Below are 27,496 nucleotides of genomic sequence, written 5' to 3'. Positions count from 1 at the left end.
ACATAAGTCAGAAGGCAGAGAAGCTCCACAGTCACACTAAAACGCCCACCTGAGCTCGCTCCATAAGGAGCTGACCTGGCTGTGCTCTTTCTGAGTCCCAGGCACGCAGTCTCACTGGTTTCCTCCCATGCAGGCTTTGCAGAGCACCTTCTCCCAGCCCTGCCACCGACCCGGCCACAGACGTGCCACAGCAGTTGTGCATGGCACAGGGGCTGCTCTTCCCTGCCCAGCTCGTTTTCCAAATCTCTCATCACAGAGACAAAATAGGCACCATATTATTTTGTGTCCAGAAACAGGGAAATTCAAAAGAAGTCCAGGGAAAGTTCTGAGAGAACCTGGGGAGTGTTGCCAGTGGAGTGGTGTCAGAGACAGCGCTGACCTGACTGACCATCAGTGTTCTTTTGTGTCTGGACCCAACTGCTGATTCATTTATTGGTGAGTCAGAGAACATTAAAAAAACCCAAACAAACACCTTTGGTTGCCTTCATGCCCTCTTTTGTTCTCTCCATGTTTTGTCAAGTTTAACAAGGACAAGTTCCAGATTCAGCACCTGCGATGGGGCAAACCCGGACGGACAGATGGATTTTGGGAATGAGGCTGGAGAGCAGAGCCAGGAAAGGGCCCTGGGGGTCCTGGTGGTGCCAGTTGTCCCTGAGCCAGCAGTGCCCTGGCAGCCAGGAGGGACATCCCTGTCCTGGGGCACCAGGGAGGGGATTGTCCCACTCTGCTCTGCCCTGGGGCGGCCTCACCTCAACATTGGGGCAGTTTGGGGGGACACAATGGAGGGAAGGGATTGAGCCATTGGAGAGTGTCCAAAGGAGGGAAATGAGCATGATGAAAGGCCTGGAGGGGCCATACAGGGAGTGACTGAGAGTACTTGGCTTGTTCAGCTGGAGAAGAGAGGACTGAGGGCAGAGCTCATCAGGGTCTGCAGTTTCCTCACGAGGGGCAGAGGAGGAGCAGCTCCATCTCTGCTCTCTGTGAGCAGGGACAGCAGCCAGGGAATGGCTGGAGCTGTGTCAGGGCAGGCTCAGGTTGGGTCTCAGGGAAAGGTTCTTCCCCCAGAGGCTGGTTGGGCACTAACCAGGCTCCCCAGGGCAGTGGGCACAGCCCCAAGGCTGCCAGAGCTCCAGGAGGGTTTGGACAATGCTCTCAGGCTCATGGTGGGAGTTTTGGGGTGTCCTGGACTTTGATGATCCTTGTGGGTGCCTTCAAACTCAGGATATTCTATGATTCTGTGATTCTAATTACAAACAACAACAGTTACTACATTAACTACGCCAGATTTTTGCTTAAAAACTGTTTTAAACCGGGTCTTAACCCATTTAAAACATCCCGAATAACACATGTTCCATAAAACAGGAGCTACAACACCCCAAATCTTGTTTCCTAATGCTTTTCCATTTTATTATCTATGTCATTGTGGATTCAGTGACTGTCTCCTGTGAAGGAACAGTGGCATTTGGCACAGCACAGATTTCACAGCACATCTGCCGTGGTGCTGTAAGTGCATGCAGAGGAGACTGAGAAAATGCAGCAGTGGATATCAAGTAAAAGTTCTATCTAACTAATCAAGTCCACAGGGACAGCATGCAGTGTCACAAGACATATCACTCTACACTTGAATGAGGTTGTCAGCCATGGGGAGGCTGCAGACTGCTGACAGCAATGTGCAGTATATGGAGCCTTATAAAGTAGACACAGTGGCTTTGTAAAGTCCCTGTTTCTGTGGGTGAAGGGAAAAAAAAGAGAAGAAATCAAGTACAAAAGGGTATTTGCAAATTTGCCTTTCTCTGTTGCTGTGGATAAAACCAAACTCGTTCAAAGTGTGCTGCACGAACACGAGAAAGGTTACTCTGCAGGTTTCTCAAAATGTATATATACATTTCTACGTGTACAGATCAAAACAATAAGGAACTTATTAAAATAAGAAAGATATAAAGCTATTAGAGAGCATCCAAAGGAGGGGCACGAAGATGGTGAAGCATGAAGCTGTGTCAGGGCAGGCTCAGGTTGGGTCTCAGCAAAAGGTTCTTCCCCCAGAGGCTGGTTGGGCACTGCCCAGGCTCCCCAGGGCAGTGGGCACAGCCCCAAGGCTGCCAGAGCTCCAGGAGGGTTTGGACAACGCTCTGAGGGACAGGGTGGGATTGTTGGGGTGTCTGTGCAGGGCCAGGAGTTGGACTGGATGGTCCTAGTGGGTCCCTTCCCATTTGGGATATTCTATTCTAGGATTCTATGAAAATGCCAAATAAATGTGATATGAATACAGGTAAAAAATAAAACCCCAAAACTGGAATGTTTGTGGCATTTTATAGAGAACTCTCACAAATTCGGCAATCACCCTAAGAGATAAGTATTCACACCCTTCTTTACAGATGTGTGCACTCAAGCAGAGATGCTTATTTTGAACTTGATCCTACTGAATATGATGACTAAAATTGACATTAAAAGTGCCTGTTGCTCAAATCCATTCCAAGAAGTTAAAGAATGACAGCAAAACATACTCAAGTCACTCAAGAAAAGCACCTCACTTTAAAAAGTGGTCAGGTTAATTCCCCTTATTAGTCTCCCAGATTATTCCATTTATTAGAGCAAATACATTGAGAATGCCTTTATTACTATATATTCCTGCAGAACAGCAAAGAAAAAGCACCTTTGAAACATGTGCAGTTGCATTGCAACACTTAAAGCTCTGAAGAAGGGTCTTTATGCCTAGAAACTGTTTCTCCTGGAAAAACTGAGCAGCCTAATAAATGATACAACATATAAATCCTGTCTAGATAAACTTTCTCTGCACTCCAGAAACTTTGGTACAAGATCTTTTTAATTAACAGAAGGAACACATGGACTCTACGTTCAGGCTCTTATTTGCAAAGAGATTTGTGTTCTGTCTGTGTTCTTGATAATTAATCTCAATTTTCAGTTCTATTTTGCCAATATATTCAATTCAATTCCATTAGAATCAAATGCTCCTACTCAAGGCCTTTCTACGCACTAACATGAAAACCATCATTTAAGTATCAATTTTGCTCTGAGCAGTTCTTAGTTGAATTTTCAGTGGGTTTTGAAGGTGCATTTGAGAACACACAACAAATTCTGCCTCTCTGTGTGTATTATTTCTGTCTGTGCAAAAATTATTTTTGTATTTAGTCCCTAAAGCATCTCATTACATGTTTGTACAAACCATACATGGCTATGAAAAGGATCAGCCACACTCTACAATAGTGTAGAGATGAAAAATGCAACCAAAATCTACATAATTAGATTTGCTTCAAGGAAGTTTCCTTTGAAGCAATGAACTGTCAATTAAAAAATTTGTTTGGAGATTATAGTAAAAACCTTCAACATGTAAAGAGCACACGCCAGCAATACTGCCTCTGTAGTGGCACAAAAGCATATTTCTGTCCAGAAAGTGCAGCAAACAGGTGGCACAGGTTTGATATCATTCTCTCCACAGCATTAAGCCTCTCCACACTAATTCACTATATCACATTTTACTGAGTGTCCTTCATTCAAAGTTTGCCAAAAAAAAAAATAGTCAAAAAAGAAAATCACACAATGAAGGAGACACCCCAGGCTTGCAAACCCTTTGCCAGGGGGCAAAACTGAAAGGCTGGAGGAAGAGTATAAGTGAAAAAGCGATGAGGAGGAACCAGGTAAGTGCAAACCTACTGTGAGTCCTGAAAAGCAGGTTATTTTTAAATTGCAATGGATAACAAACCCGTGAGGGTGACAAAGGACAAACCACAGCCCAACTTCACGGAGAAGGAAAGCGTTTTGCTGGTGACACTCTGCACACCTTTACGTTTCGGGAAGAAGGGTTGCCAAGAACTGTGATTGAGGGAGTTGCTGCTTTTGCAGTCAGGAAGGATTCCGAGCAGCTCTGAAAGCTGGGGAGCACCTCTGCTCCCTCTGACTACACACCAGAGTCTGAAAGCACTCACAGCACTCGTGAGCCTCGGGAAAGACAATAAGTCAGAAATATGGATGAGTGTTCTGGAGAGCGAGAAAAAAATACAGAGAAGAATTGCAAGAATATTTTAAGTCACTTTAATGAATAAATCTCGGATTGCTCCCTATGGGACACAACTTCACTTCTTGCTCGTTTCCATCTATATCATGCAGTGGTTTAATTATGCAGCAGCCTCAACAAATAGATTATCACAGCATTTTAGAGTAGCTAATTCTATTCAAAATGCCTGCAGAAGATGGGATAATGTCTTTATTGGTTTGGCTTAGTTTAACCTACCCACTTCTGTTCACTAATGACTCAATTTAGGATATTTTAACCACTAAAAAAACGCTAATATTGTAAAAATATTGAGACCTGGATATGCTCTGAAAAGCAAAGGACTACAGAGTACAAACTCAGGATTCTCCTCAGCTACTTAAAATTATTTTAAAAGCTCGACTAAATAATTCCAAAAAGAATGGGTTGAATAAAACATTTTAAGAAATGGAGTAAGCATGATGCTGTCTCACTGAAATTGAGATATGTTACTAACCACAGAAAAATAAATGAGAACAGGTATATAATACCTGATATAAATGTAAATTGGCACAGCATCAAAAGTCACTGGATACAAAGCTCATTACACCTTCTGACCCCAAGTTTTGATTAGAAAGTGGTTAGAGTAGGGAAAATTTGGGAATGCACTTGACCTGTGTTCTCTTCAATAACAAATATGACTATTGACAGTCCCTATATTATAATATACGCTATCCCTTTAGCCACAGAATTTCTAAAATTATCAGGAAATTAAATTATCCATGATTTGGGTTGTCTAGAATTTTTTACTCCATTTCAGTAGCCAGCTAATATGACAATAACATCCCTGGTTATTCAAAGAGAACTGAACTTTAGTGGTAAACAATTCAGGTATTTATACCTGCTCAGTGCCAAATGTGCATTTATGAACAGATCATTCTTTTCTAAGAATAAATCTATGGATAATTCATCCCTGATGGATACAGATGGCTCAGAATCTCTTTTAAGTGCAAAGCTGATTCACTGACTGGAGGTAACTCACTCAGCTACAGAATAAACTAATGCATGGCAACAAGCAAAGGTTTAAGGCAACAGGCAAGCCAGGACACGCAGAACAACATGATAATTTCCCCTGTGTTATCTTCCTAACTTTGAAAGTAAATTACAAAATCCATGGCAATAATATTATTTCCTCTGTGTGCATACCAGGACCTTCTTATAAACCAGGACCTTGTAATTTGCTTTAAATCCCAAGCTTCCCTTCTCGTTTTTTTTGTTTGTTTGTTTTTTCAATAGAAAACAATCTATAGATGTAACAACCTTTTGGAATGCACAGGAACATATTGCAAAGGGCTGTTTTGGTACAACTCTTCAGCTGGCAGAGGTGAGGAGTGGTGACTAATGATATAAAAGAAGGGATGTGTACATGCTTGTGGGGGGTTTTTTGACAAATGGAATATGCATAATTTCGTTGAAAATAGCAGGTTAGCTCACCAGGAGACCATGCCCTTAAAGTGAGATACATTTAAAGTATGGATATTAGAGAAGAGTTTTGGAATCACAGAGCACCCCAGACTCAAATTCCTCAGAAGAGCCTGAATGGCTGAAGACCTTCTCATGCCACACATTTATAAACTCAGAGAAAAAAACCAAATCTTGCTTACCCGGCCAACCAGTATTGGTTCAGGTCCAGAAAATTCTTCTAATACAAACATTTGATTCCAAACCCAGCCTCTCTTGGAACGGTTCAAAACTCTTTGTTCTTCATTTAGCCTTTTTAGTCCTGTACTGGATCCACTTGGTAGTACTTGAGATTGATTCATTGGAGCCATATAAATGGAAGGAAGGACAGTAATCCATAATATTATTAATGGAGTCCATGTATCCATAAGCATTTCCGTTAGTCTTTCTGGCATTGTACCACGAGCTACGCAAATCACCACAGAAATGAAATTATTATTTTGCTTTCCTCCAGACTGTAGCAATCCAATTCATCATGCAGTACAGAACATTTACTTACAGCTCCTCCATGTGTTTACAGCACAGTCAATGTAAAAATAGCTTAGATGATAAAAACATGATCCATTGAGTTTTCCAGTCATTAAAGATTCCTGGTGGGGGAAAAAAAATAAATGGTCAACTCGGTGACTAAATAGCTTAGGAAAGCATTCTGAAACATCTTATTTACTTTTACACCATGAACAATACATGTTAGGTTTTAAATGTGTAGTTCATAATATTGTTGCATATTAAATGGGTTAAAAATTAATTGATTCTGTAAATTCTGTCATTGCCTGAAATAGCGAGAGAAGACCCAGAGGAATGATTACAAATCAGGAAAACATTTGGGTCTGAGAGCTGGAGTTGTTTCAGGCCAGGTTGGACAGGGCTTGGAGCAACCTGGTCTAGTGAAAGGTGTCCCTGCCCATGGCAGGGGGTTGGAATGAGATGATCTTTAAGGTCCTTTCCAACTCAGACCATTCTGGGATTTTACCTGCAGTTTTTCTCAGGGTCTGAAGAAGCTCCCAGCCTTCCTGCTGGCTTGCAATTTAATGTGGTCAATCATAAACACCTAGTATGTCAAACAAAATAATATTCTTGTATTCTTATTCTCCTTCATCCACAAGAAAAGAACCAAAAACAATAAAACAAACTTCTCCTATGTATACAAGGCTCCAGCAATCCACTGGCAATTTAGTCATCACCTCACTGCAGCAGCACATTGCCCAGCAAAATCTCCCCAGCCCAGCAGAGGAACAGCACTGGTAAATCCTCTGTGAAATCCATTCAAACCAGACCACTACCAGACCTTAAAGAAGCTCAGTTATGCACATCTGCACTACAGGTCTCACTGTCTCTCTTTCAGAGAAAACACAGTCGTGTTTTACTTCAAAGACATTTTCCTTGACAGACATTTGGGAGCATTTTGTCTTTCTTTCCCTGCCCACCCTTTCATGTAGCAGAAGGTCACATCAGGTTTCATCTCAGTGTAAATATGCCTTGAAATACAACCTAGCAGGGCTGACGCCACTGTGATGGCAAAACCTGAAATGCAGCCATGGATCACCTGGGGAGCTCGATGGGACGTGGCTCAGGGGAAGGGCTGCATTACAGCTGCTTCAAGAGGCTGCACTTCTGTCAAAAGATTCCTGATACATTTTCTTTAACTGATTCATATCCAAACCATCTCTCACTATATCCAGTAGAGGTAGAAATGTCTATTCTTAAGCTTACACTGTGTCTTAGGGGGTTTTTTTCGATTTAAAATGAGTTCTCAGTGTTGCATGTCTATGAAAATGCTGAGGGCCTAGGTTTGTTTTTTTTTCTGATAGTGGAGGTTTGTTGTTCTTTTCTTAGGTTCGTACACACTCATGGCAGAAAATATCTGTAAGCATGTAGAACACCAGTAAAAGTAAGCTGGTATTTTAAAAGCAATGTAAAAAGTATTTTCTTTTTTATAATTCATTAATTGCCAAAGCAGCTGTGAAATCTGCTGCACAAAAGTCTGAAACTGTGAGAAACTTGTCTTGTTAAGAGGGGAGAAGAGCTGCTACCAAAGTAAAACTCAATATCTCAAGCAGCACGGAAGAGCAGGGAGCTAATAGTGCAGTGCTGGGACAACACATCCAGGATGAGGGAACATCCATTACAGACACAGCTGTGAGGCTGATGGGCCTCACTGCCAGCTGAGCTGGAAACAAAGAAACCAGACAACACAGCAAGCTCCTGCAAGGAAATTTTGGGAAAAATGTCAGGGAAGCAAGAGAGGCCTTCGATCTCTCATCCTTCTCTCCATCCCAGAAAAGGAGGAGCAACAAACAGTCTCATGGCTTGATGGGAAGGGTTGGTCAAATCACCGCCTGAAAACCCTCTTTACTGGAGGGCATTAAATGGAGTTTACTGCTTCCTGGGACATGATAAAAAGAGATCTCCTGGGGCACGTTTGTTGGTAGAAAGTATCAAAAGAGAGAAAAAGCTAAACTTTCAGTGAAAGTGGTGAAGTTTGCTCATAGGGGTTCATATCCCCTTTGACATGTGGGGGAGTGTGCCAGCCAGGGGACAGATTTTTCTGATTTATTCAGTGGAGCAAGAATCAAAATACAGGAGAAATAGAACCACTTCAAAACAGAGTACAAGTCATCATCTTCAAACAACATCCAGGATGAAATTCAAAACTGGGGGTATAAACTGAAAATCCAACTTAAGAGTCCTTTTCTGTAGCTGAGTTTCCAGGTTTTATTTTTGACCCAGAAATAGAGTCACCCCAGAAACAGAACAGTATGTTACACCTCACTCTGTCCAAACCTTAAAAACAGCCAAAGTGGGTCATGATTGATTTTCTTACTCTTCCAGCACAAGTTGGCATACTTCTATTATTATTATTTGGTCTTGTTAATAAAGAAAGCAAAATGCTTCCTTTCATATTCAAGAAGCTTTTTGAAAACAGTTCCTAATTAATCTATACAGGCTGCCTTCTAAAAGAGATGAAATAAATGAGATAAAACAATGTGATGCTAACAGAAACATCTTTGTTGGAAGAAAGAACAGGATATTTGGGTTTCAGACTGTCACTCCTCAATCCTTGGCAAGCATTAAGTTCATTTCAGTGCAACCCTCCTCGGTTCCTCCCCCAGACTTCCTGCTTGTTACTCTTCACTTACTCCAATCAAATTTAGGTCCTATCCACTCACACTAATGCTTCAGATTCACTGTGACTGCAGTGTCCTCACAGTAGCTCTGTATTCAGCAATACCTTAAGGCAAACGAGTCAAAACCACATCAGAAATGTTAGTGATGCACATCCCGTGTTGTTAAACCTCATTCAGTGGAACAACCCCGTGGAAGCACAGTTACACAAGCTCACTGAACACCAAGCTGTGAGATTCTCAGCAAAGTTGGGCAAGTGTTGGACAGTGCAGGGCAAAGAAAAAAAATCCGCCGGGCCTTTGGCACATGCTGGTTCTGCAGAGGAATGTGATCAGTGTGTAACAATAGAGCTGGATAAAATTCTCTACAGTTTAACCTGCACTGCAGGAGCATTTTAAGAGCTATTTGAGAAACAGACCCTCCTTTAGGATTCACAGCTCTATCAGTGAATCATGGCATCAACTTTGTGCAATGCATGGAGATAGTATAGACCTCAGATTTCTTTACCAAATTGAGGAATTGCTTTTCTTCTCCATTCCTGGAAGCAGAACACCATGGATGTGATTGGGAGCTGATGGAAGGCATTATTAAATACTTGACCATGCAATTTTCACGTTTGCTAATAGGAAAATCAAGAAATGCCTGGCAGCTAAAATGCAATCTTCTGGATTAGATACGTAGGAGAAACTGATTTGGCTACTGGATCAGGTTGCTATTAAAAAGCCATATGTAAAGGCAGACCTGGCAATCAAGGAGGTAAGGCACAGTGGCACTTCATCTTCTTATATTATGCCAAGGTCTAAAGAAGTGGTGAGTGTGGAATGACAGCAGAATTATTCCAGTGAAGCCAGAACTACCTTTTGCTAAGCAACCAAAAGAGGACAAGTACAGGGACCTTAAAGAGTGCATTTCATAGAACCACAGAAACACAGAATGAGGTGGGTTGGAAGAGACTTTAAAGCCCATCTCATTCCACCCCCTGCCATGGGCAGGGACACCTTCCACTAGCCCAGGTTGCTCCAAGCCCCCTCCAACCTGGCCTTGGACACTTCCAGGGATCCAGGGGCAGCCACAGCTTCTCTGGGCAGCCTGTGCCAGGGCCTCATCACCCTCACAGCCAAGAATTTTTTCCAATATCCCATCTAACCCTGCCCTCTGTCAGTGTGAAGCCATTCCCTCTTGCCCTGTCCCTCCAGGCCCTTGTCAAGAGTCTCTCTCCATCTTTCCTGTCAGCTTCTTCAGGCCCTGCAAGGCCACAATCAGGTCACCCCAAAACTTCTCTTCTCCAGGCTGAACAATCCCAGCTCTCCCAGCCTTTCTCTACAGCAGAGCTGCTCCATCCCTCTGATCCTCTTGGTGCCTCCTCTGGACTCTCTCCAGCAGCTCCATGTCTTTCCTACTACTCCATCCTCATCAAGACTTTGCTACTGTTGATAAAAGTGCTTTTTTTGCTTTGAATTTCCACATGTTCAAATGGCTTTGGGCTCTTTCCTTTAATAAAACTTCACTGTTGTTCTAAGTGGTCTCCCTGTACAATATATACAACTACAGATAAACTCTAATCCAGCAAAGCTGTTTACAAAACAGCTTTAGTTCTCCATTCATCCCTGAGAGGGGAGAGTGATATTTAAAATATAAAGAATTTCTTTAATGTAGCAAATAGATGAAAGAAAATGTGGCACTCTGTTAGGTAGCAGAGATTCAAATAACTGTGTTATTGTTATGTTTCAAAAACTTAACTCTGTGTTCATAAATTTTGTTCTCATTTCACAGCCTATAGAGAAGTACAGATAAAGCTGAGTGGTTTGTTGTCTACTTACTGTAGGAGCTGATAGAGTTTTAGAAAAATATTATTCTCTTCACAGGGACTTGAATCTTGGAGCACTACTCATAAAGCTCTAGGCCATGGAGTGCTTAAGTCTTGTGTAAGCACAACACAGAAAGTGGTTACAACAAAGCAGAAGTTTATAACCTCACAGTATTCACACACCAACTTCAGAAATCAATGTAATATACACTACAAACTCTTTGGAACTAAAATCTACGCAGGTTACAGGTTCAGTCCCTGCATAGTTAGAGCCAGGTATGGCAGCAGGCAGCTGTAACAGCTGCACAGTCCCCATTTTGTGCATGAGTGGTGGAAAGCTTTACAGTGTTATGATGAGCTCTGATGGGGTTCATTTCGCCAAAATTACTTTAAAATCATCTTGTAGCTTTAAAAGGTGAACACTGGAATGCAGTAGCTTTGTTAAAAAGATTAATAAAGTTAATAAAGGTAGTAGAAGATATAAACTACTTACTGAAAAAGAAGCAAAATAAGATCATAAAAAGCTTTAACTAAAAAAAAAATTATTTTTTTTTTATTTTAGTTTTCAAACCAGAGAATATTCATCTGGTCAAATGAACCACTTTATTACAATGCTAATGCATTAATTTACACCAAGATCTTAGTTTAAAAGATTTTAGAGCCACTCTAGTGTTTTGTAACACAAGAGACATGGAGGGTTGTCTTAAGAATTGCAACAAAGTCTTTATTTTATTCTCAGTGTTGATATGCAGCATCTAAGCCCTTTGACCTCCCTATTTCATTATGGTAGATTTTATCAGTTCCTAAGCAACTATTATTAAGGTAAACCCCTCCCTTGAGTACTCCCTTGAGTACTGGTTTCTTTAAATAATTTACACTAGAAATGCCAGACAAAAGTTGATGATTTTTGCCTAAAGTTGTTTGGGGGTTTTTTTGTAGAATTTTCAGGATCCATTATATTTTGTACATTAAATAAGTAATTTCTACCTTTGATGCTAATTCAGTATAAGAGAATCCACACTGCAATACAAGCAGCTTCAAATAATTGATGAGAGGTGTTCATTTACTGACCACCCAGAGAGTTCCAGTGGACTCTGTGTGATTCCTTTAGAGCCTTGAAATTCCACCCAGACACCCACATGGGCTTCTTATCCAGAAGAATTAATTTAACTTAATGTCTGCCAGAAACAAGGATCCTTAACACTACAAAACAGAGCTGTGGGTAAGTTTTCATAAAGGTTAGGAGAATAAAATAGGAAGGTTAAGCAGGTGTCCTTGATAAAAATTTACATCCTGTGGCTTCCTTTATCTGAAATTCATTAGGCAACAATGAGTTTCTCTTTACACTATCACACATTTTCCACAGCTCATGATCAGGGTTTGTATTTCCCCTCTCAATAGGTCAGGAAAACTGGGATCCCTTATGGCTGTTTGTACACAGGTATAGGTACGTTGTACCATTCAGTGTTTCCTCTGGTATCATCCAAGCAAATTCCTTATTATTGCTAAATTTACTCCTTTTTTTATTTTTTATTTTTTTTTTTGCCTATGGCTATTTCTCACCTTCCTGGATTTTTGTCCCCACAGTATCTGAAATATCTTTTCATTTGGTTCTGGTTTGGTTTTTTTGTTGGTTTTTTTTTGTTGGTTTTGTTTGTTTGTTTGTTTGTTTGTTTGTTTTTTCGGGTTTTTTGTTGTTTTATTATTATTATTATTTATTTCACCCTGTTCTTGTTCCTTAAACTTTTTTAGGTTTACTTTTACCTCTGTAGGTATTGGCTACACAACAACTTATGCTTCCTAGCCCCATTTCTCAAGGACTCAGACAGGGTCCTTTCCCAACAACAGCAGCAACACAATGCAAAGGCTTCCCACCATGATGAGAACCACTATGTTTCCTTCACTAATTCCCAGCTGGCAGCACAACAGAGCCTTAAGTTTTCAGTAAAAAAATAATAGGTCTTAGTGCTCCAGTCCCACTTGTAGGAATTCTTCTTGCTCTTCTTCATAGAATCACAGGGTAGTTTGGATTGGAAGGGACCTTAAAGCTCATCTCATTCCACCCCACCAGCCCAGGTTGCTCCAAGCCCCGTCCAACCTGGCCTTGGACACTTGCAGGGCTGGGGCAGCCACAGCTTCTCTGGGCAACCTGTGCCAGGGCCTCCCCACCCTCACAGGGAAGGATTCCTTCCCAATATCCCATCTAACCCTGCCCTCTGTCAGTGTGAAGCCATTCCCCCTTGTCCTGGCCCTCCAGGCCCTTTTTCAAAGTCTCTCTCCATCTTTCTTGCAGGCTCCCTTCAGGTCCTGCAAGGCCACAATTAGGTCACCCCAAAGCTTCTCTTCTCCAGGCTGAACAATCCCAACTCTCCCAGCCTTTCCCTACAGCAGAGCTGCTCCATCCCTCACCCTTACAAGAATTGTGATAAGGTTTTTAATTTGCCAAAAAAGTGAAACAAAACCAAAGTCCACCAGAACCATGACCAACAAATAATTGTGTCATGCCTGCACACCTTTGCTCTACACTCACCCTGTTTCCAGTATATATCCATTAAATTGTACCTGAAATTGTGATTGAAATCCCCTTGGATAAGGCAGCATTGTCATGCTGCAAAGGAATGAATACTTCTTGCCATAAATAACAACTCCTATTCTTCAGTGGATTACTCATTTGGGCAAAGATCAGTCATGTACTCCCAAAAAATTAAAATTAAGAAGCGATTCTCCACCTAACTGTGAGACCAGAGGGACTGAGGCTGTAATCAGACACGCTGCCATGGCAGTACCTCAGATCCTGCTCACAGTGCCCACTGCAAAGTGCCACTTGCATGCCCTGGCTAGACTTTACTGCCTCTTATCTGCCAGCAGAACTGTGTGTGCAGTCACTCCCTAACCCAGTTCTGTCAAAATGATCTTGTTAACTTAAACGCCTTTAATAGTAAGGTGTTTTTAAAGCCAAATCATTTTGACAGAGCTGGGTTAGGGCATTGCTCATGCTATTATTCCACCAAGAGCAATTTTAATTTAAGAGGTTCTTGTCCCACCCCCCCTCAGCCCCCACAACATGCAAGATACACATTTCAAATAATTCATCTCCATCCCCATCCCTTCTCCACTGCAGTCCCTGCAGTTGTGCTGTTTGCAATCAACACTGCAAGACACATCAGTGAAATGTGGGTTAACAAAAGAATTTTCAACAAAACCTTGTTTTGAGAAGTCTTTTCCTTCAAGTTTTTAACCCACAGCTAAAAAGCCCATAAACTACAGAACGACGACAGGAAGTTTTGGAAACAACTGTGCTGACAAAAAGCATGTGAAGTTTGACTATATGCTTCAGAAAGCAGTCAGAGAAATAGCTGAATCAACAAAATTGAGTGGAGGATAACTTCTGGAGAAGAGGAGAAAACAGGCAATTAGGGACAGTAAACTTAAATCTCTGATGGACTCCTGGTATCCAGCCATGGCAATCCCGTGTGCCTCTGTTCATCGGTGTTGGAAGGTTTTAGGGATGGAAGCCTCTCCCCCTGCCCCAGCCAGGCAACATCAAAGTGCTGTTCAGACCAGGGGAACTCCTGTGATCCAGCACACCCCACTGCACAGGCAGAGGGGCTGGCAGTGCCTCGAGCCAGCAGCCACACTCCGGGCCAGGCACGTTCCAGGCATTGCTGGAAGTCACAATTATCCCGGGGAGCTGCACTAAATTTCCCCAACTAACAGTGATTTTAAGGGACTGTTACGTCACCTGGAGTTAGCTGGAACACAGAAAAGCATAAAAGCATTATCCACACATCCTTTCCCCTGGCCAAGCACCTGAAATTTCAAAGGAAGGGAAATGAGATGGGAAATGTTACATGATTGCAGGAGGGTGAATTATACTTCGTGCTGTCAGGGGATGCTGCCAATACAAGTGCAAATCTATTGTCCGAGTTTATTTTGATATATTACTCGCGGCAATTTGCTTATGGCTGCCTGGAAAATCAAAAGGAGATCTCTAAAGCATTATTTATTTCAGCAGCAATGGCAACAGACACCATCTCTCTCCTTCTTTACCCTGCACACGGACTAAATCACTGAACAGAGATATCCCACTTTATTTTTTTTAAGCTTAGTCATGCACTGCTACTCTTTATAGTTAAACACTTCTGAACAGTTCTTTAGGTTATTAAGTGAGTTCCTAAGTTTGTGTCAAATGCTAAGGGACTGCTTTAAGCACAGGGTTAGTCTTTGCACTGGATAGAGCTGATGGAATCCGTGTACTTGCACTGAGGAAGTACAGACATGCACCATGTCTGTACACATTTGTGCAAAAATGTAACAGTTTCTTCAGTATTTAGACCTTTAATATTTATTGAGAGGTTCATTAATCAATCTAGAAGGTTATTATTAGCAAAAGTGGGGCACTTCAGTTTTAGGGGTCTGTTTCAGGGGCAGAGAGAAGAAAGGTTTAAAAAAGGTTTCCTAAGACAAATTCCTCTTCCTTAGTTTCCTTACTCTTGTGCTTTAACTGCAAAACACCATAACTGGTGGAGATGAGGATATAGGTCATTACACAACTTGACTAATGCTTTGGGATAAGGAAAAAATTACACGTACATGACATTGAAATATATCTCCCTTAATCAAAGCAATCTATTGTAACAAATTGTCTGTTATTCTGTGACTTCTCAACATGATACTTAACATCTACTCTTTTAGATAAGTGACTATCTAACTTATTTTTTTATATAATTTTTGGCAAATATTTACTATCAGGAAATCCCTTTCTAAAAAAATCCAAACAAACAAACAAACCCCAGAAGAGTATCCTGAACCTGTGATGTAATGCTATTTTTTTAACTTCTACTGGTATCAACAGAATTGCTTATTGGGGATATTTTTGTTGCTCTTTGGTAGTAAAATCAATATGGGCCAACTTTATAGCTGCCAAGACTCAGACTCTTTGTATATAAAGCTGTCAGTCTTTCCAGAAGTGTTCACTACTTTAGAGAACCAGACTGCATTAAAAAAAACCCTCACCAAGTGTGTTGTTAGAACTTTCAAACTGTTTTTTACCTTTATGATTCCTTGCACTGTGTAGTGCTCAGGATTTCCAGTCATGGATCCAACAGGAACGGCACAAAGAGGCCCCATGTGCTCCACAGCTGGAAGCTGAAGTTTCCTCTCCAGTGAAATGTGTATCTACAACATTTTAAGGTTGTTTTGGGTTTGTTGGTTTGTTTGTTTGGGGGTTTTGGATGTGGGTTTGGGTTTGTGGCTTTTCGTGTGTGTGAATTTGTTTGGTTGATTTTGTTTTTCTTTTTCCTGACAGCTGATAAAAGAGGAATAGACATTAAAATGACAACACGGCTATTTTAGCTCTACCACAGAACAAAAGGTGTTTGAAACTGTCCCTTTCAACTCCTTGCACTTAGAAAAGAAAAAAAAAAAAAGAAAGGTTTGGGGATTTATAGGAGTCAGACACTCCACTGATGTGTGTCAGAACATCACTTCACCTCATGCCATCGTGCTGAGAATCCCACGAGGGAGGCTCAGAACAGAAAGACAGACAACCAAAGCGGTCCAGAAACTTAAACAGAACAAAAATAGGTGCATCAGTGTTGCTTCCATCCTGTAGTAAGAGGAAGAAGTGATCTGAAGTCATTTTTATTCTCTCCAGTCCACTGATTAAAGCGATTTTCCTTGGACTAAAATAGAACTGCATTGCTTATAGACTTAACAGCCTCAGCTCATGCCAACCTCATCTCTCACAGCCATGCCCGCTCTAGGAAGGTGTATTACAGATTTTGAAGACCTACATCACTTTTAAAGGAGAGAAGGGGAAAAAAAAGGTGAGTTGTGCACAACACAGAGAGCTCATAAAAAGGGAAAACAGGTTGGGCTGCGACTGAGAAAGGTGTTACCCATGCTCTGCCTGGGGCTTTGTTTATCAGGAGAGTTCCAGCAGCTGGGATGTGCTTATCCTGTACTTCCCGAAAAAACATTTAAATATTAATGAAGGACATAAATATCTTGCTTTCTGGGCTTCTTTTTCAGTCTTTATATATATATATATACATATATACAACAGAACTTTCATTTTTACTGGGTTTCTTTAAAGAGCGTTAAGTGTTCTCTACAGAATTAAACAAAACATAATAATTAAGGAAAGTTTAATTATTATAAAACTTTCCAAATAAATACCAGGAAAACTTAATTATAATTTAATTATAATCAAGTTTTCCTGGTATTTATTTGGATTCAACTCAGAATATAAAATTATGAGTGGACATCATGACTCAGTGAAAGCTACATATGTATGAATGTGTGTGTACATAAAAAAATCTTTAAAAAGGAAAAAGGTTAACCTACCTGGACTATGCACATGTACCTAAACATCCATATGTATATATGGATTGCAACAAACCTACTCAAATCTCTTCTGCTGAGACATATGAAATTAGCAGTGAAGCTCTTCAATTTTGCATCCTTGAATTTGATGGCAGTTTTACCATCGATTTAAAATGAGTTGTTTGGAAAGAATTAGGGTTCTTCAATGTTAGACTTATTCCTTTGGCAGTTGCCAAGTTGAGGTTTTGGGGTTTTTTTCCCCCATTTATTTGTTTTGGTTTTTTAATCTAACTTTTGGAAGTGCACAAAAAATAAAGGCCACAGACTAGAATACAGAACTCAGTCTAAGCTTCAGTGACATTAAGTTTTGATGATCTGTTACTTAAAAGGCAATCAGAGCTGTTACATTTAATCCATGAGAGAGATTCACATCTGAAGTGTTGCAAAACTCAATTAGTGAATTGCACTCCCTCTTGAGTGCAATACAGTCCCTTTGCATTAGTATTAAGGGCTTGGATATAATAGATATACATATAAAGACAAATATGTATTCCTATGCTTGTATTTATATTCTATATAAACATAAAACTATAAAAAATATACATGCATATGATTATGATCATCAGTGGCTGCAAAGGAAATGGGTTTGTCAGAGTTCCTCAAACGGGGCTGAGCGTTGGAACATTCCTTCCCTGCAGAAAAGCACTTCAGCCAAACACACCAGATCAGAAAGTTGAAACTATGAACTCGTGACTGCCAAGACTGACTGTTTTCATAATGTTTTGAACTCCCAAACCTGTTGCAAAGACCTCATCGAGACACACCGAGAAAGCCCTTCCTGAGCTTGTCTATGCCTTGGGCACCGCAGGGCACAGGGGACACTTCTCCTGGAAGGTTTCCCTCGCTCAGCTCCAGGACTGGCAGGCACTGCTAATTTGCAAGCCAAGCCAAGGTGCTGATCATTCTCAATTTCAAATGATTTTCACAAGGCACATCATGATCAGCACCTTGGAAAATCAATTCTGTGAGTGTTATCACTGCAGCTCATGGATGAAGGCTCATGACTAAGGCAGGTAGAAATCAGTCTTTTGTCTGGAGTCAGATGCTTTGAAATCCATTTGTTGGTAACTGAACTGGTTCAGAAATACTTTTTTTTCTTTTCAGCTTGCATTTACTACTCCAGATACCATCAGTACCTAATGTATTTTGGGAACAAAATTTTATTAATGCCACTGAGTTGGCATTATTTACTTGATTTACAAAATGAGAAACGTGTCAAAGAGATTCTAGAACAAAGGGATCTGTCTGAGAGAAAAACAAATAAATATATATATACACACACACATTTGAAATCTCAAATTGGACTTTACCTTGTTCTCTGTCTGTCTACTGCTCAAATAGTTATGTTTGGAAAGATATGAAGTGAGCCACCTTTTCTATGGCAACAACACTAAGAAAAATGTTGAGTTTCCATGATCTAATTTCATTCTATTGATGTGATCTTCTGGTAGCAATGATGCTTAAAACATTCCAAGCTCAAATTGCCTTAGCATTTGCCTCCTACTGCAAGAATTTAGGTTTTATTATTTTATACTCGTAGTTGAAAGACTCTTATGACACCACTTTAGTGTCTAATGTAAGCATACAACTGTCAGTATTAACAGTAGGTCAGGCTTTAATAATATTAAAATGGAAAAGGAATACTGCTAAGATATATGGTTATGAGGTATGCTATAAAAATACCTGTTTTACTAAGTATCATGAGCAGTTGCTCTCTGTCACAAAGCACACACAACCATCACTTGGAAATACACGGCTCCGATAACTTATTGTGTGCGTTCACATTTCCTTCTCTCTCATAAAGTCAAAGGTCAGTATTTGTCTCCCTTTAAAGACTCTCAAGTTTTGGAAATTAAATGATCTGTGAGTATCAAGAGTCAAGTGGGTGGGTTCCAGGCCCTGATTTTCAATAAGTGCCTGAAAAAGTCCCAGCTAAAGTCTGTAGGAACCTCATTTCAAAATGAAGATTTAAAGAGATGAAAACTGCAACTGTGTGAGAGGAGATAGAAAATTCAGGAAGTACTTCAAGGGGTAACAGACCTAAATCTACATCCATGGCTGATTGTGTGCTCTTGGAATGGTTGTGTATCCTGAAGGAGGGAGTACAAGTATATTTTTTCCAGAGAAGACAATGTATCATGTGTTCACAGCAATCCAAATACAGTGTCCAGGGATCAAATAAATGTATTTGAAAAGGGTGCAACATGGTTGGAAAAATCCTGATGGTTACAAGTGATAAAAAGTGAATTTAAATCTGATTGTGGGACTACTTCCCCCCTTACAACTCTGGTTTGAACCTCAGTAGCAGGAGCTGATGGGAACGACTAAAGTATATTGAAAAAGCACTGGGTGACTTCATCTAAGGAGGATTCTACTTCACCTCACAGTGATGAAAACTCCCTTTATTTTTTAATGAAAGATGCAGAAGGAGTAGCTGTCCTATATGGGGATATTTCTTGTTAAAACCAGTTGCATTTGTTAAGCAGGCACACGTAGTGTTATTGATTTTTTAATATTGAAGAAAATGTCCAAAGTTAGTTTCTTGGCCAGTAGCATGCCCAGTTAACAAATTGCTCAGCTGGATAATTTAACCAACTTACACAAAATACTTTGATCTCTGAGGACACTGAAGGCCCTCAGCTTACAACTAGACATGGAAATCAAAGTTCTCCACAGCCAGGATGCAAGTTTTGGAAAAAGGAGTTAATAGCCAAGGAGAAAGCCGGGAGAGAGCTGGGCTCATTCTGTAAGCAGTAAGGTGGAACAATAAGGTTTAATGGATTAAAATATCATGTAATAATCACTTCCTTTCCTAGGGTTCTTCTGCCACAAATATCCACACAATTAGGCTGGGAGGTGACACTACAGAGAGCTTTTGGGGTTTGATGTTATCAGATTTTATGGGTGTGAAATTGGATAATTTCACAGGTATGCAAAATACTGACTCCTTGTAGATGCTTTATCGTTTTATTTAAGAGAGGCAAAATATGCGCAAGGGTAATTTTTCAGTCTTCTGAATTTATTTGTTACTAACTTATATTTACTGAGAAGTCTATTGTGAAATCTCTGCTGGTTCATAGCAGTCTACTATTGAACACAGAGGAGGATCATCATTCATACAAGAGCACTGCATATTTCTCCTTTTCCTCATTGCAGAGAAACTCTTGAAGAATTTCCAAAAGAGGATGAGTGAAGTTAAGAGGATTCTTTATCTATAGCTTTGGTAGTTATCAGCTCTATTCTTTAATTGAAACTGAAGTGAGCAGCTGTTAGCTTCCCTTCTATTAGGCACTAACATGGTAGATTTGAAACAATAAACAGTTAATGCTATTTGAGTTCTTACAACCAGCATCCCCCAAAAAACATCTGGCAGTGATAACCAGAGCCACAAATGGTGAGCCGCTTATGAGATCAAGTTGGCTGTTTAGAGGTGTCAGCCTTTATAAAACTTGTATGAGTGTTTATTCCTACTTTCAGAGGAGACAGACTCGTTTGCATGAAACAGAGCGTGTGTTTGTGCCTGCCTGAAAGAGAGAAAGAGGGAGGGAGAAGCGAGGGTACAGACTTTGATACCTGTTGGCAACACGAGCAGGTTTGTGTAGAGCCGTTCTGTGCCAGGTTGGATTGATTCCACCCTATTTAGTCTGGTACTAAATGCAAACTGTTTGAATTGAGACAAATTCAAGACATGACTGAATAGCAACGAACTGCAGAGGAATTCCTGCCTGTGTTAAGTAGTGTCACCTTCATGGCGGTAGGCAGAGCCTAAATAAGGATTTGAATTAATCTCTTTTATATTACCCTCCTAGAAACTGCCATAGGCTTTCTGTGCTGAAGCTTTGCAGTGCCTCCCAGGCTCCCCAGCCAAGCCCGTGCTCAGGTCTGATGCTGTCTAGCAGGGATGCTGCCTGGCAGCTCGGGGCTCCCGATTGGGATGCTGCTACCCGGCAGATAGTGTAGCCAAGCAGAATGGAAAGATGTGTTACTCCTCTGCCTCCCTCAAAGGCAAGATGAAGCGTTTAGTGGCACAGCCAGATTCCGGGGGCCAGAGAGTCCTGCATTTCTTCTCTGGGAGCCTCGGTAGCGAGGGACTGGAGCTGAGGAGCTTTCCCCCTCTCCCAAGTTTCAGCTGGGTGCATTCTCTGTTTAGTCAACCAAAGCAAAACAACTTGTGGGACAAGGATGACTCCTGGCTAGTTATGGCTAAAGATTCATTCCCATCTGAGCTTTTAAGAGGAAGAGCGGTATTTCTGGGATGCTTTCCTCTCCGAAAGTAGGAAAGGAAGCTGTGAAGCCATTCCTATTTATTTACTTATTTAGGGGGTGCAAAGCTTTTGGAGGAGGGAAGATGGTGATAAAACAGGGGGATTTCCCCCCCTCACGGTTCTTCCAGCCTCCTCCTCCCTCATTTACATATCTGGCTGGTGGGTGATTTTTATTCTCAGCACGAAAACTGCAATCTATTTCAATGCATGAATGCAGCCCTGCATCTATTCAACACAGTGAAATAGCCCAGAGACTTATTGTACTAAATAAGAAAACAAGGAAAAGAAACGGGTTCTCCAGCCTTGGAAGCAACCCTCTGTGATCCAAAGTCCTTCTGATTGTTTATAGGGAGGTGAAGAAGGGAAGGAAAATAAACCACCCCCAAAAAAACCAAACGGGAGGAGAAACACAATTACCACCACTTCTCCTCTCGAGGGAATAATAATAATAATAATAATAATTTTAAAAATCCTAACAAGCGTTTTCATTATCGGGAAATTGAAAACATCTTGACCGAATGAGGCACCACAGTTCAGCCCAATACCGCACCTATGGACGAGGAAGGCGCTCGCACAGCGCACCTTGCACGCACACAGAGCCCAAGTCAGACAGAAACCCGCGGAGCGAGAGCCCTCTGCCAGCCAGCCACAAATTGTATTAATAAAATGAATACTCACTCTTTCAAGGAGCAAGGGAACCGCTCGCCCACAGCCACTTCACGCACGGATTGAAAGGGCGAGGTAAAAAAACATCAGCCAGTCCCTGGGAACAGGCAAGATTCTCCAGATTTTCTTCTCATGCTTTCCGAGGCTGCTGATGCTGGAGGAGACGCTGGTTGCTGGGCTTCCCGGCTCTCTGTGCCTGCATGCTGGAGCGCAGTTATTAATTTCTCCCTTCGCACGAGCCAGCGGCAGCAGCACGTCTCCAGGAAAGCAGGGATATTCCAAATAAATCCGCTAATTCCGGGGCTGAGCGCGCTGCCGTGCCTGCCTGCCTGCCAAATGTAACTGTGAAGCGATGTGGAAAAGTGAGCCGGGAGCCTCCCCTGACAGCTCTTATTGGGCTGATCTCGGAGGCAGGTCTAGCGCTGGGAAATTCGTGTAAGCACTTTGGGGTGGTGGTTTTTTCCCCCTCCCTCTCCCGCGCACCCCGCACCCCGCCTTCCCCCCGGCGAGGGAAGCACACAACTTTTCCAGGGCCGGCCGTGCCGCCCGCTCCCCGCGGCCGCCAACTCCGCGCCGGGGCATCTCCCTGCGCCCGGGAGGGAGGGAGGGAGGGAGGGATGGAGAACGGGCGGGGGTGGCACCGGGCGGGCCCTGAGCCGCGGGGCCACGGGGGAGGCGCCCGCCGGGGCTGGGACGTGCCCAGAGCCCCCCATCGTTTGGGGCGATGCCCGCCGGGAAGGGGAGGCCGGGAGACAGGCAGCGGGCACGGGGGGGTGCGGGGGGCACCCGGGGGGATGCGGGGGATGCTCCCGGAGGGGCCGCGGGCAGCTGTTCATCTCCGTGTGACAGACGCTGCAGGCGGGCGCCCCGGGGACAGGGAGGGCATCCTTTAAAAGCCCTTTTCCCAAGGCGCCCCGGGGAACCGCAGGCGGGTTTGAACGCTCTCCGGCGCTGCTCCGGAGCCGCGGGTGGCGGTCGGACGGGGAGCGGGAGCCCGGAGGCAGCGCCGAGACCTCCCCGCAGCAGGAGCCGGCTGGAGGGCAGCGCCGCGCAGTAAGTCCTTGACCCTCGCCCCGCTTCCCAATCCGCTTTGTGACTGACAGCGCTGGGATCCGGCACAGCCCGGGAGAGGCTCGGGCATCCTGAGCGCTGGGGATCCTCACCTGCCTTTGGCTTAAAGAGCTGAAGGTGGCTCATCCCATCCGAGGGCTCCGGCACGGGTCCGGGCTGAGGAACCCTGCGAAGGGAACCCTGCCTGCCCCGTGACCACCCTCTTTATCCACTGAGTTTGAGTTTTTCCCCTTTTTATGTTGCATGGGTTATCCATCAGCAGGTTAAATGTATTATTTTTGATAATTACATACGTCATAGCTCTGAATATTTCCCAAGTTTAATGTTTGCCAAAAGAGAAGAGGTAAGAGCACAAGGTATAGACGTGGTCAGGTACAGACAGTGACTTAAAATGGAGGACTGATTCAACACTGAACTAGTGCTCTTGAGGAAGCTTAAGTGCACTCAGTTCCATCCTCGTTCTCCAACTCTCCTTGACCAGTAATATGCTGTGTTTAAAATGAACATTCAGTGTGGTTCTATATTACTGAACCTGGTTCATTGCTCAACTTTATGTTTAAAAGGCTGGTCATCTTAAACTCATTCAGAGCACCTGGAAACCTCTTCACCCTAAGCAAAAGATAAGATGACTGTTTTGCTGAAGATCAATCTAGGATGATGGAAAGCGGACCCTAATATTTTTCTATATAGTAAGAATACAATATAATTTAGTTGAATGATTATTAATCTTATTTTTCATGCTCATACTACAATGTGTGCACGCACACATGTAAGACAGTGAATGAGATCACATTTGGAGCTCTTACCTGCTTGACTTTATTCTAACTAAGTGCAAGTTATTGCAGGTAAGAGGTGCATTTCTTCTTGCACAAATCCTCATTCTGAAAAGTTTCCAACTCATGGGAATGTAGCAAAATGTACCCAGAATGTGACATTTTTCAAGGACAATGAAGAAACATCCAACTATCTCTTTGCTTCCCTCAGCCCAAACGTTCACTTTCCAAGCTGTGAGCCTGGGATGATTCCTTGGAGAAGGATGGATATAAAAATACACAGTCCTGACTTGAAGCAGGCAGAGAGCCTTGAGGGAAATACAAAACACTTTGCAGTGCAATAGATAAGGTCAGAAATGTGGCTTCCCTTTACCTGGGGTTCTGCAGAGGCAAGGGGTGTTTTTCTCCCCCGTCCTTCTACCAACTGAACAACACGGCGAGAAAACAGATGCTGTCACGAGGAAAGCATGAGGATGCTTAGCCTGGCTTTACTCCTGGTAATTAATGACAGTTTTCAAACTTTTTTTAGGGTTTCAGTAAGAGTAGTTGCACCCCTTGCTTTAATTTCTATTAAAAACACCCAATGGAAGCAACCAAGAATAAAAGTTCTCTCTAATAAGATCCCCTGTGTCTCTGCTTTAAACAGACAGCGCAGTAGTGTGGGAAGAAAGCTAATGGTGGAGGTTGTACCTCCAAGTGCAGCTTAAAAGTTTAGGTCTTTGTTTTGATTTCAACCTTTGACTTGTGCCATTTGTTCTATGTGACCTCTCTTGCAGTTGGAAATTACTGGGGCAAATGCTCTGCTCTTTCATCCTCAAGTTGTAGGAGAGGATGGTAAGTGTCTTGTTAAAATGGATTATGTCATCCATGGATTCCCCTGCTGGAAAGCCTTTCAGATGATGGAGTAAATCTTGACAGCAAGAAGGGTATGGATTAAAATTAATGTAAAAATAATCTTGGAACAGCAAAGGAACATTTGCAACCTTCTGCATCCTATGCAAATGAAATGATTTAATGATATTTACCATAGTGAGATATATATACACACACTATTGCATAACACTGATGAATATGCTGGCTAAAAAATTGTTTCCTCTTAAATAAATATTAAAAGGAAGATTATTCCTCTACCTCCTAAATGGCCATTTCATTTTTTAAGCAAAAAGCAGCTCAGACTCCAATTGAAATGGGATGAAAATTTTTAGTTTAATAACTGTACTGAAGAACAAATGTCATCTGCAAAATGCATATGACTGAATGCATCCTGGATCAAACTGGAATGCAATTTTCGTATTAAATTTTTGCATCAGGAAAAAACCCAACAAACCAGAATATTCAAAAAGTATATTGGTTTGTGGGATGAGTTGGTTGTTGGTTTTGTTATTTGGGGTTTATTTTTCATCTTGTTTGGTTCCTTTTTTTGGTTTGGTTCAGGGGTTTTGGCAGGTTTTTTGTTATTTTGTTGTTATTGGTGGGTTTTGGGATTGGTTTTGTTTGGGTTTTGACTGGTCGTGACTTGACAATGGGGAAAAAAATAACCTCTGTTTGGAAGAGAACCTGGAGATTTTCTTCCATATTGCTTTGCTTTATGAGCAAGAAGGATTAAAACCCCAGTGTGACTTCCCTTTCATATAAGACAGGAAATATCTATCACCTAAAATACGTGGCATAATGGAATTCAACCATCTTTTCTCGCTTTTATGTTTTCATGAAAACAGTTGTTGATTATCATCTAATTCTTTGTTCCTCAGCAGTGCAATAAACTGTTTTGTGAAGACAGAGAATTTAGACCTTACTGCTTAAAAATATTCAATAGGAGTGACTTGAAACGAGCTCTTCAGGGGCAACTCAATCACAGCCCAGCCTTAGCAGGGCTGCTGCTGATGTCAGTGCTCGGCGTCATCTCATTTCAATTACAATGCCAAAGCCGGGACTTGAAAGGGGTGGGGAGGAGAGCGAAGGGAAAAGAAGGCACTGTTCTAATTCCTCCCGTTCAGGTTTTATTCCATCAGATCACCTAGCACTGAGAGATTTCCCTCAAAGCATCAGTAGCTCATTTCGGTTTTTAATATACAAAATAAGGCCTGATCCAAAATTAATGGGTCCAGCGTGACTTGCTTGATCAAGATAAATGACTTTGCTGCAAGCTACCTTTGCTTATAGGGATTACCACTACAATGCCACTTCAAAGCAATATTATTAATAAGAAATTAATAACTGATCTGAAAGTTACTAAAGGAAGTTTACAGAATAGTGGAGTCATCTGCCATTATTCCGTTAAAGCTTTAAATACAATCAGTGCTGTTTGCTCAGGTGATACCCAAACACTCTGCATCGTTTGCACCTTTTGCTCAGATCATGAGAGGGATTATTCCTAAATTTAATTTGCTTTGCATGCTAGAATTCACATTCCATAAACTAAGAAGAAACAAGATTTATCTGAAATCCAGAACATTTCTGAATAAAATATGTGCTTTTATCAGCTCCCTGTGCCAGCACAGAGACATAATTACCTTTAGAACATGGGTTCTTATCACCGTCTTGCAACCTTTAAAACCTGCTTGTATACAGTTATCACAAGTTGGTTATCGGGAAAAATAACGATCTCCTGTGTTTTGGAAGTCACTGAAGACATCTGTAACTTGAAAAAAATCCATTATGTAATGCTGACAGCTGATGCTGTAGATTAAAACAAAGGAAGATAAAGGTATATGGTTTGGGGTGGGTTTGGTTTTCCTTTTTTTTTTTCCCTCCTCTGAAAGTAATTCCAGTTTACATTTTAACAGGGAAGCATAGGAACACTGAGAAACTCAAGTGAGGGATTTGCAGAGGTTAAAATTCCAGTATCCAATATCCAACACTGGAACAGAAAGCTTGGAAAGTCCCACTGAAGGAAGAGCAGCCCATAAAGTAGCAGCAGCAACCATAAGTGACAAAAGTGATTCTCAACCACCCAAAAATACTTGCTTTCCAGTCTGGCCCTCTGAGAAAGATGCCTAATCCAAGTCCAGTCCCTTGTTACTCCACAGATATGTTGTTGTATGTCAACAATATAAGATTATTGACAAACACAACCTTATAACCATTGAAATTCCTCTTTTGGCCTAAGGACAGTCAAACAGAAACACAGGTTTAACCCAACAGCAGCACTGGGCTGGTGGGCCCTTAACTTATCCTTTTCCCATCCTCAAATCACTCCATTTAGTACCATAAAACATAAGTAGTTCTGGGCCCTTTTCACTCTCTAGAGATTATAAAATATAAAACCCCCAACTACTCATTTGTGTACCATTTACACCAATGATATTATGGAGTGCATAAAAATAACAACACATTATCAGGTTTTGTTATTCCTTGGGCACTGTTTGCAATTTTGACTAGTTGCTGTCAGGTTGGCTATTAGAAAAAACAATTATTCCTTTTGTGCATCAAACCCTAGGATGAAGACGAAAGAAAATTATATCCAGCAAGGAGTTCAACCCTTTTGCTTTTTTTTTTTTTGCATATTAATATGAAAAAGGGTAAAAGTCATACAGGATGCAATTTGGGAAGTTAATCTTTTGCTGTTAGTTTTCACTGTACTTTGTGAGCGTCGATAACTGGATCGGTTGCAGTAGCTGTGCAAATATTGTTTGCTCTACCTCAAGTGCCCTCTAGTGTGCAGTAATTAGGCAGGTTAAAATATTTTTTTCCCTTTTTTTTTTTTTTTTCCCCTAACAACCACTCTTCTAAATCCCAAAGTAATGTGTAACACTGCTTTTCTTCCAGAGGAAAGAGAAATTCAGTGTTCGCTGCATTAATCGTGTGGCTATAAATGAATTATCTCCTCCATGGAAAATCAAATCACCCCTGTTGCTGTCAAGGTTTTATTCTCAGAGGTATTAGTTAAATA

General features: G+C 41.7%; 1 protein-coding gene across 3 annotated transcripts in view; it reads right to left on the bottom strand.

The window, feature by feature from the left end:
* The window catches only part of CDH8 (cadherin 8), a 154,060-nt gene extending 131,843 nt beyond the window's left edge, over positions 1–22,217 (bottom strand). Inside the window, exons 1-3 of one of the 3 annotated variants that reach the window (XM_027744742.2) lie at positions 21,773–22,217; positions 6,009–6,099; positions 5,653–5,915 (exon numbers count right to left, since the gene is read on the bottom strand). In XM_027744742.2, the coding sequence (XP_027600543.1) occupies positions 5,653–5,915; positions 6,009–6,090 (345 nt within the window). In that variant the 5' untranslated portion in view covers positions 6,091–6,099; positions 21,773–22,217. Of the gene's footprint in view, positions 1–5,652; positions 6,100–21,772 lie in introns of all 3 variants that reach the window. The other 2 variants (XM_027744743.2, XM_027744744.2) reach the window with 2 other exon arrangements.
* Between the last annotated feature and the right edge of the window lie 5,279 nt (positions 22,218–27,496).

Source organism: Pipra filicauda, unplaced genomic scaffold (assembly GCF_003945595.2).
Source record: "Pipra filicauda isolate LSUMZ 115617 unplaced genomic scaffold, ASM394559v2 scaffold296_size2174093_pilon, whole genome shotgun sequence".
Lineage (NCBI taxonomy): Eukaryota > Metazoa > Chordata > Aves > Passeriformes > Pipridae > Pipra > Pipra filicauda.
The sequence above is the reverse complement of the archived record's forward strand: the minus strand, read 5'-3'. Positions and strand labels throughout refer to the sequence as shown.